Below are 17,092 nucleotides of genomic sequence, written 5' to 3' on the forward strand. Positions count from 1 at the left end.
ACGCATTTATGTTCAAACTGTGCTTTGCCTGAATAGTGTACGTTTTTTATAAAAAGTACGTATTTTGAAACTTTAAAAAAAAATATAAGGAGACGTTTTAAAACGACATTTGTGGTCAAACTGAGCTTTGCCTGAAAAGTGTACGTTTTTATAAAAAGTACGTATTTTGAAACTACCAAAAAAGTATTAAAGGACGTTTTTGTAAAAAGCATTCATATTTTGAAACTACTTAAAAAAAAGTATTATGGAACGTTTTTAAAACGCATTTATGTTCAAACTGTGCTTTGCCTGAACAGTGTACGTTTTTTATAAAAAGTACGTATTTTGAAACTTTTAAAAAAAATATAAGGAGACGTTTTAAAACGACATTTGTGGTCAAACTGAGCTTTGCCTGAAAAGTGTACGTTTTTATAAAAAGTACGTATTTTGAAACTACCAAAAAAGTATTAAAGGACGTTTTTGTAAAAAGCATTCGTATTTTGAAACTACTAAAAAAAAGTATTATGGAACGTTTTTAAAACGCATTTATGTTCAAACTGAGCTTTGCCTGAAAAGTGTACGTTTTTATAAAAAGTACGTATTTTGAAACTACCAAAAAAGTATTAAAGGACGTTTTTGTAAAAAGCATTCGTATTTTGAAACTACTAAAAAAAAGTATTATGGAACGTTTTTAAAACGCATTTATGTTCAAACTGTGCTTTGCCTGAACAGTGTACGTTTTTTATAAAAAGAACGTATTTTGAAACTTTTAAAAAAAATATAAGGAGACGTTTTAAAACGACATTTGTGGTCAAACTGAGCTTTGCCTGAAAAGTGTACGTTTTTATAAAAAGTACGTATTTTGAAACTACCAAAAAAGTATTAAAGGACGTTTTTGTAAAAAGCATTCGTATTTTGAAACTACTAAAAAAAAAAGTATTAGGGAACGTTTTTAAAACGCATTTATGTTCAAACTGTGCTTTGCCTGAACAGTGTACGTTTTTTATAAAAAGTACGTATTTTGAAACTTTTAAAAAAAATATAAGGAGACGTTTTAAAACGACATTTGTGGTCAAAATGAGCTTCGTCCGAACAGTCTTCGTTCTTATAAACAATACGCGTCTTTAGAAAATACTTCCTTTTGTGTATGCAGAGGCACCTGAGGTAGTAACAAGGGATACCAGTTTTCTGCCAAGCTTGTTGATGGCATAGCCTCTAATGAGGCTGTTAGGGCGTGTTTTTGCTTAGTTGGTCCCTTTGGCATTTTCTTTGGAGTGTATTTTTTCGTTTTGCTGTGTTGGTTTTTAATGGAGGATGGACTTAGGTGTTTGGTTGCTTTTTGTTAGTACCGTAGTTCCCAGGTATTTCCATATTCAAGTTATTTGACTTTTGGATATTGCCTTGTTTAATAGGTCTTGTGTCTAGTTTGTCCTGTCCGAGATGCTTGCTTTTTAATGATTTAAAAAGAACATTTAAATCGAAAAAGAGTACTTCCCCTGTTTTTGTAAAGGAACTAGGTTGAGTAAGTAAATTCGATTGAAAGGTTTAGAAACTTTTCTTGATTTAAAATAAAGGAAAAGGGGATTTTTAACTTTCTGATTTGGGTGGGCCTGATCCGAAGCAGGGTGAAAACGAGTAAACACATAACGCTTTTTCAGTGTTGCTCGAATCAGAAGCATTTTGATCAATGTAGTAAATCAAGAAACTTTAAATTGTCTTCAATTCCTTTGTATTTGTAGCATTACATAAAATGTTCTGACAGCATTAGAGTCCTTTTCATCCCGTGTGTCCTGTCTAATTTTGACCCTCTGGTGCCATCTTCAAGAGTATGGAATGCAGTTCAAGCTGTGGCACATGCTTGAAATGTATTCCATACTTGATCTTAGGTTAGGTTAGCAGGGTCAAAACGAGTAAGCGGTTTTTTAGTGTTGCTCGAATCAGAAGTATTTTGATCAGTGTTGTAAATCAAGAAACTTCAATTTGTCTTCCATTCTTTTGTATCTGTAGTATTACATAAAATGGTCTGACAGCATTAGAGTCCCTTTCACCCCGTGTGTCCTGTCTATTTTTGGCCCTTTAAAAAGTTCAAATCTATTTTTAAAAATTTAAAAGTGTCCTGTCTAATTTTGACCCTCTGGTGCCATCATCAAGAGTATGGAATACAGTTCAAGCTGTGGCACATGCTTTTCATTCCTTTGGTGCTTTCAAACATATGGTAGTTGAATTTTCAAAGATTAATCTAAATATATAAATACCTATTGAATTTTTTATGTTTATTATTTTAGTAAATCAAGCTAGATACCCACAGCGATTCGTCCCAAGGACACCTCTCTATCAAGGAAAATTTAAAAGTTCAACTTTTCAGTTATATTTAGATAAAGTCTTTAAAGTTTTTATGGGCTTCAAAGATCGTTTTTCTTTTTGCGGTGAAGGATCTTGATTGTGTATGAGGGATCGGTGGAAACACCTTATGATAAATTTTTTTTACTTTTAATTTTAAGGAATGCTAAGGCTTAAATTCATATTAAACCCATATCAGTGACTACCCCTGGTTATATGAGGAACAGGATACTCTGCGCAAAGGGAGCAGCTTCTTTCAAATATGTTACTATTTGTTTTGTTTGTGTTGTGTGCCGCTGCTCTGTGCTGTGTTGTGTGCTGGTACATTCTGTTATTTGATCCTAGTTTTACTGCTTACGTGGAAGTAGGCTCAAGATAGTTGGGTGGTGTAGTGATAAATACTGATAGTTGTGGTAAATAACCAATAGAGGCGCATTAAAAGGTTGGCAGCAGCAAGATATATAATACTATCTAATCTTTTTTCACTTTTCATACCCATATTCTGTATAGATGGCATAAAAGATATTTTGTTAAAAAAGAAAAGATGCATGGAGCTCACTTAATATAGTATAATCGGAGTGTATAGTATTATAATGTTTTGGGGATAAATAAAGAGGGGGAAATGAGATATGACGAAGGTTGGTAGTTGGATAGTCGGGTGGTGTTTTACGGATGGAAGATTGCCAAAGGATTGCCAAAATCAACCAATTATAAAACAAATGTCAAAGAAAATAGTTTCTTTGCTTATTTAAAGCACGGATTTCGGTGCATCTTAACTTTGTTTGGTTCTGAATTTGAATTTCACTTAATGTTATTTAAGTTAAAAGAAAAAGGCCCTTTAAAGGTACTTCAGACGGGAAAATCTTCTGGGGCACGCCTTGTGGACACCTTCTCAATTGCAAGCGGTGAACTGCTATCATGCAAAATAGGTGTCGGTACCATATCGATCCTACGGGAAGTAATTACTCGTATCTCTTCGTCCCAGCTTATTATCTCTGTGCACTTTCATCATAGGACAACCCTTCTATAGTAGTGACTAATTTTCTTTAACCTTTATCTTAACCTGCTATGACAACTCAATAAGAATGTAGGGTACTCTACACCGCATATTCTTGCTACCAGCCTGTGACCTCTGTATGCATCCATCCTAGGTTAACCCCTCTAAAGTGGTGACTAATTATAAAACAATAAAAACAAAAAATGAAGTAATTCTAATAGCAATATTCCACCCAGATTAGTTGGTAAAAATGCCCACCCAGTCAGTAAATTCATTACCTCCCCCCACCCCCCAAAAAAACGGAAAAAAAGGCTATTAGTAACGTCTTTGGCCGGAACCATACTGAGTTCACGAGATTTGGTTACTTGTACTTTTTAGTCCCCGCCTATATCTCTGTGTATTTCCATCGTAGAGCCTTTCCACAGTTGCCTCGTAGAACCTTTCCACAGTTGCCTCCTACGTAACATGCTATGTGCTGAACTTCGTTCTTTACTAGGTTGGAGCTATTGCCCCAATTATGATTTAACCGCTAATAGATTTAAGCTAGGGTATAGGTACAGCATATAGAAAAAGCCGTTTCATTTAGAAAGAAACACTTTTCGATAGACACTATAATATTTTCAGTCAATTGAGTGAGGCCTTGTAATATCAATTTTGCGCTTCAGTTTAAAAATATTGCTCTATCTGCATGAAAAAAAAAGATTTTGTGATAACACCCAAGTAGAAAATCCCGCGGTTTTCTGCATCATGTTTGTTGCACTTAAATATGCACGGCAGGGCAGGGATTTTTGTTAACTAAAAAGAATCTATAGGGATTTTCCAGATGTCAAATGGGATACTAAAAAAGGAGAATTGAAAGCATAACGTTAGATATCCACGTTATTTTATACAGCCTTTGTATCAACCCCAAAGCATGAAAAGAAGATTTAAAAGAACTAAAAATATTAAGAATAAATAGTGAAGGATTTTTTACACCATTTATTCTAGCTTTATTTTGGAACATGGGTGGAATATTACAGAATCCCTTCGTTTCTTCAGAATCCCAAAGTACCCTATCCTTCCTGTTAGCGTCTATCTTAGTAACATGTGCTTTTTTTCTGTGTTGAGCAGATATGGTTTCACTTATTTTCAATGGTGTCAAACAAGCTCCTGATGCTGATATAAAATCGTATATTATCAGTATTATCTCGGAAAAGATGGTATAGTATACCTCGTATAATAAACGGCATATGAATAATGGTTTGTGATGAATAATAAATATTACTTGACATCTTACATCTTTAAACATTTACTCTAGAGATCGTTTATTATTAGTGTTTTATGTGATAAACTCGCAAATTACTTCGATAATATTATGCTAATAAATTAGCCTGCGTGGTTGTTTCCCGTCAAAATTTTCCGCCACTTAATGTTGGAATTTTTTTTTGCATAGCTTTATGAAAAGAAATTGATGCTTGCTTTTGATTAAACTAACTTCAATAAAAATTTAAGTGTCACTGCAAATATTCTTTCCTACTTCAACCAAGCACGAAAGGGGTAGAGTGACATTATCTCAAGTATTAGGGTGAGACTATTTACTTTGAGGTTTGCGGAGATCTTTGCCGAAATATCTGCTTTGTCTTTCCGCTTTTTTCAACTGGCTGATAGTCACGCTTGTTTTTTGGTTTCCAATTTTTTTTTTCAAGCATTTTAGTAGCTTTTTTGTTATAGATACCTGTTAAACTGGATACGAATTCCAGTTATGGACAGCTTATATCAAAAATAAAAAGTCATCAAAAGCAGCATGAAGTATCTAAACCTAAAGAGATAGTGGAGCCATCTGGAGAATTGAAAATCATTATTGACAAGATGGCAACCTATGTTGCGAAAAATGGCAGAGAGTTTGAAGCGACTGTCAGTGCTAAAAGTAAGTACCAAAAGTCCTGTGGTGGCGCAGTGGATTTGACCTTAGCTTGGTAATACGGGACCCAGAGATCGAATGACGCTGCAGGAATGCACTGCAGGGCCGACGCAGGGACCATAGTAGTCAAGAAGCGTCGTTAATTCTTAAATAATAATAATAAATAAGTACCAAAAATAGAATGTTATGTCTGGGTATGGAGGTATGGAGCCTTTGTGGCAATAGATTTTGTGTATTTTTTGGATGTCTTTTATGTGTTTATTGTTGAGCAAACTATTGATTGGTATATACTATTATGGCTATTAGCCTATTATGGCTGCATTAGTTATGGCTATTAATATATAGGTGTTATATAAAAAAAAGGCAACCTATTTTGCCAAAAATGGCAGGGAGTTTGAAGAGATCACTGATAAAAGTAAGTACAAATTAGAATGTTGTATCTGAAGGGAGGGAGAAATGGAAGAATTTTGGACCCTACAGCTCTGATAAGTAGAGTAAGACATTCGTTGAAAAACTTTATATTTTTTTCTCTTGCATCTTTCACTGTTCTTCATTTCTACGGTAGTATTCCTATGTCCCTTAGATTGAATTATCGTTTGTTTTTGAATGTCGAATTATCAGTTTCGTAGCTCTCAGAATATTCAAACTCTACTCACTCCAACAGTAAGATCTGATTTGAATCCTATAGTTACCTGACATATTATATGGAATACCCTTCCTGATTCGGCTTGAGAATGCCACTCGTTTGGCCACTTCAAAAGACTTGTAAAAAAAAATGACCGCATTAATTTTTTTATTAATCATTATTATAAGTTTTTTTTCTTTCTTTTTTTCGGTTCCATTTGAGCCTGTTTAGTAACCAGAATAAATTCTTTTAAATAGTGATGAAGACCACTCTGCCTTTCCATATCAAACAAACAGAAAGTAGAAACAATAGGGAATTTTTTTTTCTTTTTTTCAAACAGTGGAATTCAGTTCAGTGGATATCTCGGCCCTATGTCCAAGGGCGGACTTCAGCACAACACGAGAATATATATATATATATATATATATATATATATATATATATATATATATATATATATATATATATATATATATATATATATATATCTATATATATATATAAAAATAAGTTGTCTGTGTGTGGATCTGTGGATCAGGTGACGTCACACTAAATTATTTCACACTAATACAAAAGAAGAAAAAAACTAAAAAAGGTAAAAACTACAAAAAAAACTAAAAAGAAAAAAAAACTAAAAAAGCTAAAAAACTAAAAAAAAACTAAAAAAAGGTAAAAATCTAATAACTAAAAAAAAAACTGAAAAAAATAAAAAAAGGCAAAAACTACAAAAAAATAAAAACTAATAAAAAAACTAAAAAAGCTAAAAAACTAAAAAAACTAAAAAAAACTAAAAAAAGGTAAAAAACTAAAAAAAAAACTAAAAACTAAAAAAGAAAAAAACTAAAAAAAAGGAAAAAACTGAAAAATAAAAGAGAAAAAGAAAACTAAAAAAATATGAATAAATATATATAAAAATAAGTTGTTTGTGGGTTATGTCTGTCTGTCTGTCTGTCGAGTGACGTCGTGTTTGTCCGCATATGACGTCTGAATTATTTCACACTAATACAAAAGAAGAAAAAAAACTAAAAAAGGTAAAAACTACAAAAAAAACTAAAAAGAAAAAAAACTAAAAAAGCTAAAAAACTAAAAAAAACTAAAAAAAAGGTTAAAAAACTAAAAACTAAAAAAAACTGAAAAAACTAAAAAAAGGCAAAAACTAAAAAAAAAACTAAAAACTAATAAAAAAACTAAAAAAGCTAAAAAACTAAAAAAACTAAAAAAAGGTAAAAAACAAAAAAAAACTAAAAACTAAAAAAGAAAAAACTAAAAAAAAGGAAAAAACTGAAAAATAAGAGAAAAAGAAAACTAAAAAAATATTAATAAATATAAAAAATATAAATATAAATATAATATAAATTAGCAATCAACAAAGCACCGAGACACAAATGACGACCGGGACACAGGGAGTATAAATGACGACCAGGACATAAGTAAAAAAAAAAACTAAAAAAACTAAAAAAATGGTAAAAACTACAAAAAAACTAAAAACTAATAAAAAAGCTAAAAAATATAAAAATCTAAATAAACTAAAAAAGAAAAAAAAGAAAAAAGGAAAAAAATAAAGGAGAAAAACAAAACTAAAAAACGAATGTATATACAGACCGGGACACCGGGATACAAATGACGACCGGGACACAGGGAATATAAATGACGACCGGGACACAGGGACACAACTACAATGGGGACGCCGGGGGGCACAGGGGGATATAAATGACGACCGGGACACCGGGACACAAGGAATATAAATGACGCCCGGGACACTCAAAGAGAAATCACAGACTGGAACACCGGGACACAAATGACGACCGGGACACAGGGAATATAAATGACGACCGGGACACAGGGACATAACTACAAAGGGGACGCCGGGGTGCACAGGGGGATATATAAATGACGATGGCGACTCAGGGAATGGTCGATTAGCAATCACCATCAACAAAGCTCAAGGGCAATCATTAGAATCATGAGGTATAGATCTGAATACGGATTGTTTTCCCATGGACCATTATATGTTGCATGTTCAAGAGTCGGTAAACCTGAAAATCTATTTATATGCACAGACAATGGGACAGCAAAGAATGTTGTATATTCGCAAGTTTTACGTAGTTAAAAACATATATATATATATATATATATATATATATATATATATATATATATATATATATATATATATATATATATATATATATATATATATATATCTATATTCACAGGTGGGACATAGGGACACAACTACAATGGCGCGTAACTAATATGGCGCGTAACGACTTACGCGCGCGGGGGGCGCGAAGCGCCCCCACCAACTAGGTGTTGGGGTGGCGCGAAGCGCCACCCCAACAGCTAGTATATATATATATATATATATATATTTATATATATATATATATATATATATATATATATATATATATAATATATATGTATATATATATATATATATATATATATATGTGTATGTATATATATATATAAACTTACATTAAAATGTGAGAATTAAAACTAATAGTGTTATTTTTTTAACTTTTTAAAAACATCCCAAGCATCTTTAATTAAACGAAGTTCAAACAGGACTGGTAAATACAATGACGTGAGATGATACATTCATTAAAACAAAACAGAATAAAGTGAATAAATGCAAGTTTTCAAAGCTAATCTTGCGTTTTTGGCAGCTTGCCTCAAAGGTCTTTTTGTAACTGGTTCAATATTATTATAAATTGGTTTATGAAGATATTTTGTTAGATTATTTTGAATTAAGTTTGAGTATAAAGAATTTAGTGAGTACTCCCCCAAGTCTCTATTCAAAGAAATATTATTATTTATTTTGAGACTAATTTCGATTGATTCACGAGCCACGTGTTTTATTCCCAAATCATTACTAATGAGTGAAGATTTCTCAAAAAGTACAGTGTGGGAGGGATTTTTAAATATTTGCCAACCTAAAGCAGAATCAAAAGAGTTATTAGAACTATTCGAAATTAATACCTTGTCTATGTCTTCTTTATGCTGGTGTAGCCGTTATTCTAGATTCTGATGGGTCCTGCCAACGTAGTAATTTCCACAGTCGTAAGGTATTTGATAGACCCCTCTTTGGCGAGTAACTGGGGTTTTATCTTTGCCGGACTTTAAGAAATTAATGATTTTAAAATTATTAGTGAAAACTACATACAGATTATTTTTTTTTTGTGCAAACATTTTTTAATTTTGTTGTGACTTTTGGGATATACGGAAGATAGATAATATTTGAGGGTTTATCAGTAGCCTCACACTGTGACATATTTTCGATTTACGGCAATGTCTTTTTAGTGTACGGTTAATTATATTATTGACAAAAGGAATGGGGTATCTATTACCAAAAAGAATGTCTCTTCTAAAATTTATTTCTATATTTATATACGAATCGGAGCAATTGTTCAGGGTACGATCAATGAGAGAAGTTACAACTGCTCTTTTAACTTGTGGGGGTTGATTTGAGTTAGAATGAAGATAAGTATTAAGATGATCTAAGAAGCCCCGAAGTTCAGCTTCCCCACAATTCCAAGGTGAAATTACGTCATCCATACAGCGACCCCAATAGACGTGTTTTAAAAAATAAGAATTTAATGGCCAATTTTCAAGGTTCTTGACATAAATATTTGCAAGTAGCCTGGATAAATTTTAATTCAAATCCCCCCCCCCCCCCACAAGCTAAAAGAGCAGCTGTAACTTCTCTCATTGATCGTGCCCTGAACATTTGCTATGAATTGTATATAAATGCAGAAATGAATTTTATCAGAGATATTCTTTATGGAATAGATTATGGAATAGGTTATGGTTGTAAATCGGAAATTTTGCTCTCAAAAAGCGCCACTGTCTCAAAAGCAAAATATTATGTATTATTATTCGAAATTCGTTTTTAACGTGAACAACGACTTTGATTCACTTATTACTTCAGATAATTTGTATTTATTTGTAATGAATGAACGTTGATGACCTTTTACTTAATCTCGATTCTTCACAATACTTTATTAATTTAATTACACTTAACGATACTTACCACCCTTGTCTCTCATTCTTGACAAACGAAGATATTGAATGTGAATGAACGTTCTGCCTTTCTCCGATTTTCTCAGGCCAAGAGTAGAGCTTGGCTAAGGACAGATTCAATCTCTTTTGAGGCTAAAAAAAGACTTTTCTCTGAAGCTTAAAAAGTTAAACTTTTGAAAGTCAGGCTGACCCAGTTCTCGGGAAAAGGCCCAATTAGAGAAAAGACTCAATTCTATGGAAAAGACCCAGCAGACCCAATTAGTCAACCAGACTTAGTTAGATGACAGATTTACTAATGGTGTATCAGCCTCTATTTTTTTTTCTTTTTTTGTGGACTGATGGCTTGGATGTTGTCATAGAAAAGAGAAGATTAAAATAATTTTTCTCTAAATCAAGTTCGAAATCTTCGAGTTCTTTAGATTTAGAAGAAGGTTATTAGAGTCAGACACAAATAATTAGAATTGGAAAAGAAGATTGCTTGAGAAAAATTGGTTCTGCTATTGGAGGTAAACCCAGTATTCCCTGGTGACTAAACAGAGCTTCCAACCCTTGACTAACAGACATACCTGGGGATCCTTTCGGATAGATTTGGAAACCAGCCAAAGCTTTTCTTCATCCAAATTGTTTTCTGGTTCAAATCTGTTTTCATTGCAATAAAATTTTCATTCTTAGTTTTAGATGTAATTGTATTTTTATAATTTTATATATATATATATATATATATATATATATATATATATATATATATATATATATATATATATATATATATATATATATATATATATATATATATATATATATATATATATATATATATATATATATATATATATATATATATATATATATATATATATATATATATATATATATATATAAATATACCTCGACCATCTTGGTCGCTGCACTAGACGATGCACTTAGCGTGCGCAACCCTCGACCATCTTGGTCGCTGCACTAGACGATGCACTTAGCGATAGTAATGGTTTTGTGTACTTAATGATGCTCTTCTGTCAACAAGAGCTGACGTTCTGTTGTTTGATTCTAATCTGTTTTAGTGTCTTGTTTATTTTTCATTTTTTTCAGATGACCCCAGGCTCGATTTTATAAAGCCAGAAAATATACATAGACGTTATAATTTTGCCAGATCCATTGGTTAGGAAAACTGCTGTTTAAGCTTCCATCTTTTCTGTTTTCTAAGAAATTCACTACTGGCGCTGTACTAATGTCCAATTCCGATTTTATCTGAAACTAGCTGTTGGGGTGGCGCTTTGCGCCACCCCAACACCTAGTTGGTGGGGGCGCTTAGCGCCCCCCCAAGCCCCCCGCGCGTGTAAGTCGTTACGTGCCATATTAGTTACGCGCCATTGTAGTTATGTCCCACCACAGGTGTCCCACCTGTGAATATAGATAGATATATACATATATTTTTAACTACGTAAAAATTGCGAATATACAGCATTCTTGGCTGTCCAATTGTCTGTGTATATAAATAGATTGTCAGGTTTAAAAACTCTTGAACATGCAACATATAATTGTCTATGGGAAAAACAATCTGTATTCAGATCTATACCTCATTATTCTGATGATTGCCCTTGAGCTTTGTTGATGGTAACTGCTAATAGAATATTCCCTGTGTCCCCGTCGTCATTTATATGTCCCGGTCGTCATTTGTGCCCCGGTGTCCCAGTCTGTAATTTCTCTTTGAGTGTCGCGGTCGTCATTTATATTCCCTGTGTCCCGGTGTCCTGGTCGTCATTTTTGTCCCTGTCGTCATTTGTGTTCCGGTGTCCCGGTCTGTAATTTCTCTATGAGTGTCCCGGTCGTCATTTATATTCCCTGTGTCCCGGTCGTCATTTGTGTCCCGGTGCTTTGTTGATGGTGATTGCTAATCAAACATTCCTTGTGTCCTGGTCGCTTTCTCTTTGAGTGTCCCGGTCGTCATTTATATTCCCTATGTCCCGGTCGTCATTTATGTCCCGATGTCTCGGTTTGTAATTTCGTCAGTCGACAAACACGACGTCAGTCGACACACAAACATGACGTCACTCGACAGACCCACAGACAACTTATCTATCTATCTATATATATAAAAACTAGCTGTTGGGGTGGCGCTTCGCGCCACCCCAACACCTAGTTGGTTTTCCCGGTCGTCATTTATATTCCCTGTGTCCCGGTCGTCATTTGTATCCCGGTGTCCCGGTCTGTATATACATTCGTTTTTGAAATGGTATATGATGAAATAAATTTTTGTATTTTTCCCCTTTTTTTCTTTTTAGTTTTTTTTTATTTTTATTTTTTTTAGTTTTGTTTTTCTCCTTTATTTTTCCTTTTTTTTCCTTTTTTTATTTCTTTTTTAGTTTTTTAGCTATTTTAATTTTTTTGTTAGTTTTTAGTTTTTTTCTTTTTAGTTTTTTTGTAGTTTTTAACTTTTTTTTTAGTTTTTTAGTTTTTTTTTGACTTATGTCCTGGTCGTCATTTATACTCCCTGTGTCCCGGTCATCATTTGTGTCCCGGTGCTTTGTTGATGGTGATTGCTAATCGAACATTCCTTGTGTCCCGGTCGCTTTCTCTTTGAGTGTCCCGGTCGTCATTTATATTCCCTATGTGCCGGTGTCCCGGTCGTCATTTGTGTCCCGATGTCCCGGTCTGTAATTTCGTCAGTCGAAAACATGACGTCAGTCAACACACAAACATGACGTCACCCGACAGACCCACACACACACAGACAACTTATTTTTATATATATAGATAGATATATAGATAGATAAGTTGTCTGTGTGTGTGTGTGTCTGTCGAGTGACGTCATGTTTGTGTGTCGACTGACGTCATGTTTGTCGACTGACGAAATTACAGACCGGGACATTGGGACACAAATGACGACCGGGACACCGGGACATAGGGAATATAAATGACGACCGGGACACTCAAATAGAAAGCGACCGGGACACAAGGAATGTTCGATTAGCAATCACCATCAACAAAGCACCGGGACACAAATGACGACCGGGACACACGGAATATAAATGACGACCGAGACACTGAAAGAGAAATTACAGACCGGGACACCGGAACACAAATGACGACCGGGACAAAAATGACGACCGGGACACCGGAAAGCTAAAAACTAAAAAAAAAAGGTAAAAAACTAAAAAAGAAAAATACTAAATTTTATTAAGTTTATTTTGTATAAACTACAAAATAAACTAAAAAGAAAAGAAAACTAAAAACTAATAAAAAAAACTAAAAAAAAACTAAAAACTGAAAAAGAAAAAAAACTAAAAAAGGAAAAAAAAACTGAAAAATAAAGGAGACAAAGAAAACTAAAAGCCGGGACACAGGGAATATAAATGACGATCGGGACACTCAAAGAGAAATTACAGACCAGGACACCGGGACACAAATGACGACCGGGACACAGGGAATATAAATGATGACCGGGACGCTCAAAGAGAAATTACAGACTGGGACACTGGGACACAAATGACGACCGGGATACTGGGAATATAAATGGTCCCAACTACAACGGGGATGCCCGGGGCACAGGGGGATATATAAATGACGACGGGGACACGGGGAATGTTCGATTAGCAATCACCATCAACAAAGCTCAAGGGTAATCATTAGAATAATGAGGTATAGATCTGAATACGGAATGTTTTTCCCATGGACAATTTTATGTTGCATGTTCAAGAGTCGGTAAACCTGACAATCTATTTATATGCAGAGCCAATGGGACATCGAAGAATGTTGTATATTTGCAAGTTTTACGTAGTTAAAAACATATATATATCTATAACGAAAAGAGGAATCTTTTTTTTTCATCTATATTCACAGGTGGGACACAGGGACACAACTACAATGGCGCGTAACTAATATGGCGCGTAACGACTTACGCGCGCGGGGGGGGGGGCGAAGCGCCCCCACCAACTAGGTGTTGGGGTGGCACGAAGCGCCACCCCAACAGCTGGTTTTTATATATATAATAGATAGATATAGATGTCCCGGTCGTCATTTGTGTCCCGATGTCCCGGTTTGTAATTTCGTCAGTCGACAAACATGACGTCAGTTGACACACAAACATGACGTCACTCGACAGACCCACAAACAACTTATTTATATATCTATACTAGCTGTTGGGGTGGCGCTTCGCGCCACCCCAACACCTAGTTGGTGGGGGCGCTTCGCGCCCCCCCCCCAAGCCCCCCCGCGCGCGTAAGTCGTTACGCGCCATATTAGTTACGCGCCATATTAGTTACGCGCCATTGTAGTTGTGTCCCTGTGTCCCACCTGTGAATATAGATAGATTTATATATGTGTTTCAAACTACGTAAAAATTGCGAATATACAACATTCTTGGCTTTCCCATTGTCTGTCCATATACAAAGCCGTATGTACTAATAATGACGTCATATGCAAACGCTCTTTTTACAAACAAACAAACATGCATACACACAACTCGTTTTTATATAGATAGATAGATAGATAGATACAATACAAATTAACTACGTAAAACTTGTGAATATACAACAGTCTTCGCTGTCCCATTGTCTGTGCGTATAAATAGATTGTCAGGTTTACCGACCCTCAAAGATGCAACATACAATTGTACATTGGTAAAGCAATCTGTATTAAGATCTATACCGCATTTTTCTAGTGATTGCCCTTGAGCTTTGTTGATGGAGGTTGCAAATGCTAATCGAATTGGGAATTGCAATCTTTTAAATTGAAAAAGCAGATCCGTTGGAATCATGGGAATGCGAGGAATAAGAACAGCCTCACCCTCATAAGGCCCTGTCAAGATTGTGGCATCTATTAGGTTTTCCATTGTTTTTTTTTTACGGCAAGTCGCGTGCCATTGCAAAGCTTTGGTGGGTTGATATTTCTTAAAAGTATTATTGGTACGCCTATTTTTAGTTGTAGCAGGTGTGGTGGACACCCTGAAGGATCTATGGAATTTAAAAATTCAGATGGATAATTAACCGCTTCATTTGGTTCCGAAATACAAATTAACTGCGTAAAACTTGCGAATATACAACATTCTTCGCTGTCCAATTCTCGCTGCATATAAATAGATTGTCAGGTTTACCGACCCTCGAACATGCAACGTACAATTGTCCATGGGAAAAACAATCAGTATTAAGATCAATACCACATTTTTCTAATGATTGACCTTGAGCTTTGTTAATGGTGATTGCAAATGCTAATCGAATTGGGAATTGCAATCTTTTAAATTGAAAAGGCAGATCTGTTGGAATCATGGGAATGCGAGGAATAAGAACAGCCTCACCCTCAAAAGGCCCTGTCAGGATTGTGGCCTCTATTAGGTTTTCCATTGTTTTTTTTACGGCAAGTCGAGTGCCATTGCAAAGTTTTGGTGGGTTTATGTTACGTAACAATATTATTGGTATGCCTATTTTTAGTTGTAGCACGTGTGGTGGAAACCCTGAAAGATCTATGGAATTTAAAAATTCAGATGGATAATTAACCGCTTCATTTGGTTCCAAAACTGTGTCGACTGACTTGTAAAGGACTGCCTGGTCTTGAATCTTGGTCAAAACAATATTGTTGATTTCGTGGACGTCTATATTTTTGGGTGCGAGAATCGCTCTTTCACTTAGCCATTTATTATTTTTATAATTTTTTAGAATATTCGGAAATACTTTTTCAATCAATTCATTTTTGGACGTCACTAAATTACAGAAATCAGCAGGTAGTTGTATACGTCCTGAAATTGAGTCTACTGGGAGCTTTCCGTTTCCCATTGCCAGCAATTGATCTGAAAATGTTTGACCAGAGTCATCGTTTTGCAATCGGACACGCATATTTGTAGTTAATTTTAATGTTTTTACGTGTGCCCATAAATTAGAATTTTTCAGGCAAGCATTCATTTCGTCTGCAGGAGTTGATCTAGGTATTATAGGTAATGTTTGCCTGAAATCTCCCGCAAGCAATATTAAGGTGCTGCCAAAGGGTTTCGACTTCCCTCGCAAATCTTTCAAGCATTGATCCAGAGCCTCGAGCGATTTTTTGTGTGCCATTGTGCACTCATCCCAAATAATAAGTTTGCATTGCTGCAATACTTTACCCATCCCAGATGATTTGGAAATATTGCACGTGGGAGTTTCTGTAGAATGCAAGTTCAGAGGCAATTTCAAAGCGGAATGAGCAGTTCTTCCACCAGGCAGCAATGTTGCGGCTATTCCGGACGACGCAATTGCCAACGCTATATCATTTTTAGATCGAATTGATGCCAGAATCAGTTTTATCACAAACGTTTTACCAGTACCTCCTGGCGCATCCAAAAAGAAAATTTCTCCAACGTTGTTATCGACACAATGCATTATCGTATCATAAATGTCTTTTTGTTCCGACGTTAACTTGGAAATGTTATTTTGTACATACGACAATAGATCACTCGTACTGTAACTTTGTTCACGATCCAATTCTACACATGTCGAAACAGCAGCGATACGGTTAGGTGAAGGCATTCCCAAACCCTGAAGAGGTTTGTTTGCCATACTTATGCAAAAATCTTCTATAACAACTAAAGTGTAGTTATAAATTTCTGGTGTAAAATCAAAAGTCATGTCTGACGTCTCTAACTGTTTTCGATGAAGTATATCTTCGGACATTTTTGACTTATATTTTTTCCATAAATCTGTAGGAGCTGATGGAGAGCAAGTTGTTAAAATGATGCCAAACAATGCACGAATTTGACTTGGGGTTGACGTTTCGCACGCGTCATTGATGCAGTTATCCCAGTGTTGGTCATTCTCCAATAAATTCAGAGCTTGGCATGCACTACGGTAAGTGTCATGTATAGTACCATTTACAGTCCTCAAATACTCAAAGGATGTCGGACCGGGTACATTCACCAAAAGCAGGCGTAGAAAGAAGCATTCATGTTGATTGGGGTGAACGGTGTAGAGTCTTCCTATCGTGGTATCTTTGAAGATGGTAGGTTGGCCGTCGACTGACTTACCCTGTTTTCGACGTTCAAATACTTTATTTTTAGTATTCCACGTGTAATACGAAGGCACTTCAGTATACAGCAGTTTTTTCGCAAAAGAATCATTTTTGCAAAGCGAAAAAAAAGCTGTTAATGTTGTATCCGGTGGATTCAGGACTCTTTGTTGCACGTTGGTTTCCGTGAAATAAACACGTTGACCATTCTGTAAATGTACCGCTAAGTGAACAACAGCTGGACTACGTTCATGTA

The 17,092-nt window shown here is 35.0% G+C and overlaps 1 protein-coding gene across 3 annotated transcripts in view; it reads left to right on the forward strand.

The window, feature by feature from the left end:
• LOC136040364 (splicing factor, suppressor of white-apricot homolog) overlaps nt 1-17,092 on the forward strand; it is a 77,943-nt gene that overhangs the window by 25,321 nt on the left and 35,530 nt on the right. For all 3 annotated transcript variants that reach the window (XM_065724618.1, XM_065724619.1, XM_065724620.1), the window contains one exon: nt 5,027-5,222. In XM_065724618.1, the coding sequence (XP_065580690.1) occupies nt 5,027-5,222 (196 nt within the window). The remainder of the gene's footprint in view (nt 1-5,026; nt 5,223-17,092) is intronic.

Source organism: Artemia franciscana, chromosome 20 (assembly GCF_032884065.1).
Source record: "Artemia franciscana chromosome 20, ASM3288406v1, whole genome shotgun sequence".
Taxonomy (NCBI): Eukaryota; Metazoa; Arthropoda; class Branchiopoda; order Anostraca; family Artemiidae; genus Artemia; species Artemia franciscana.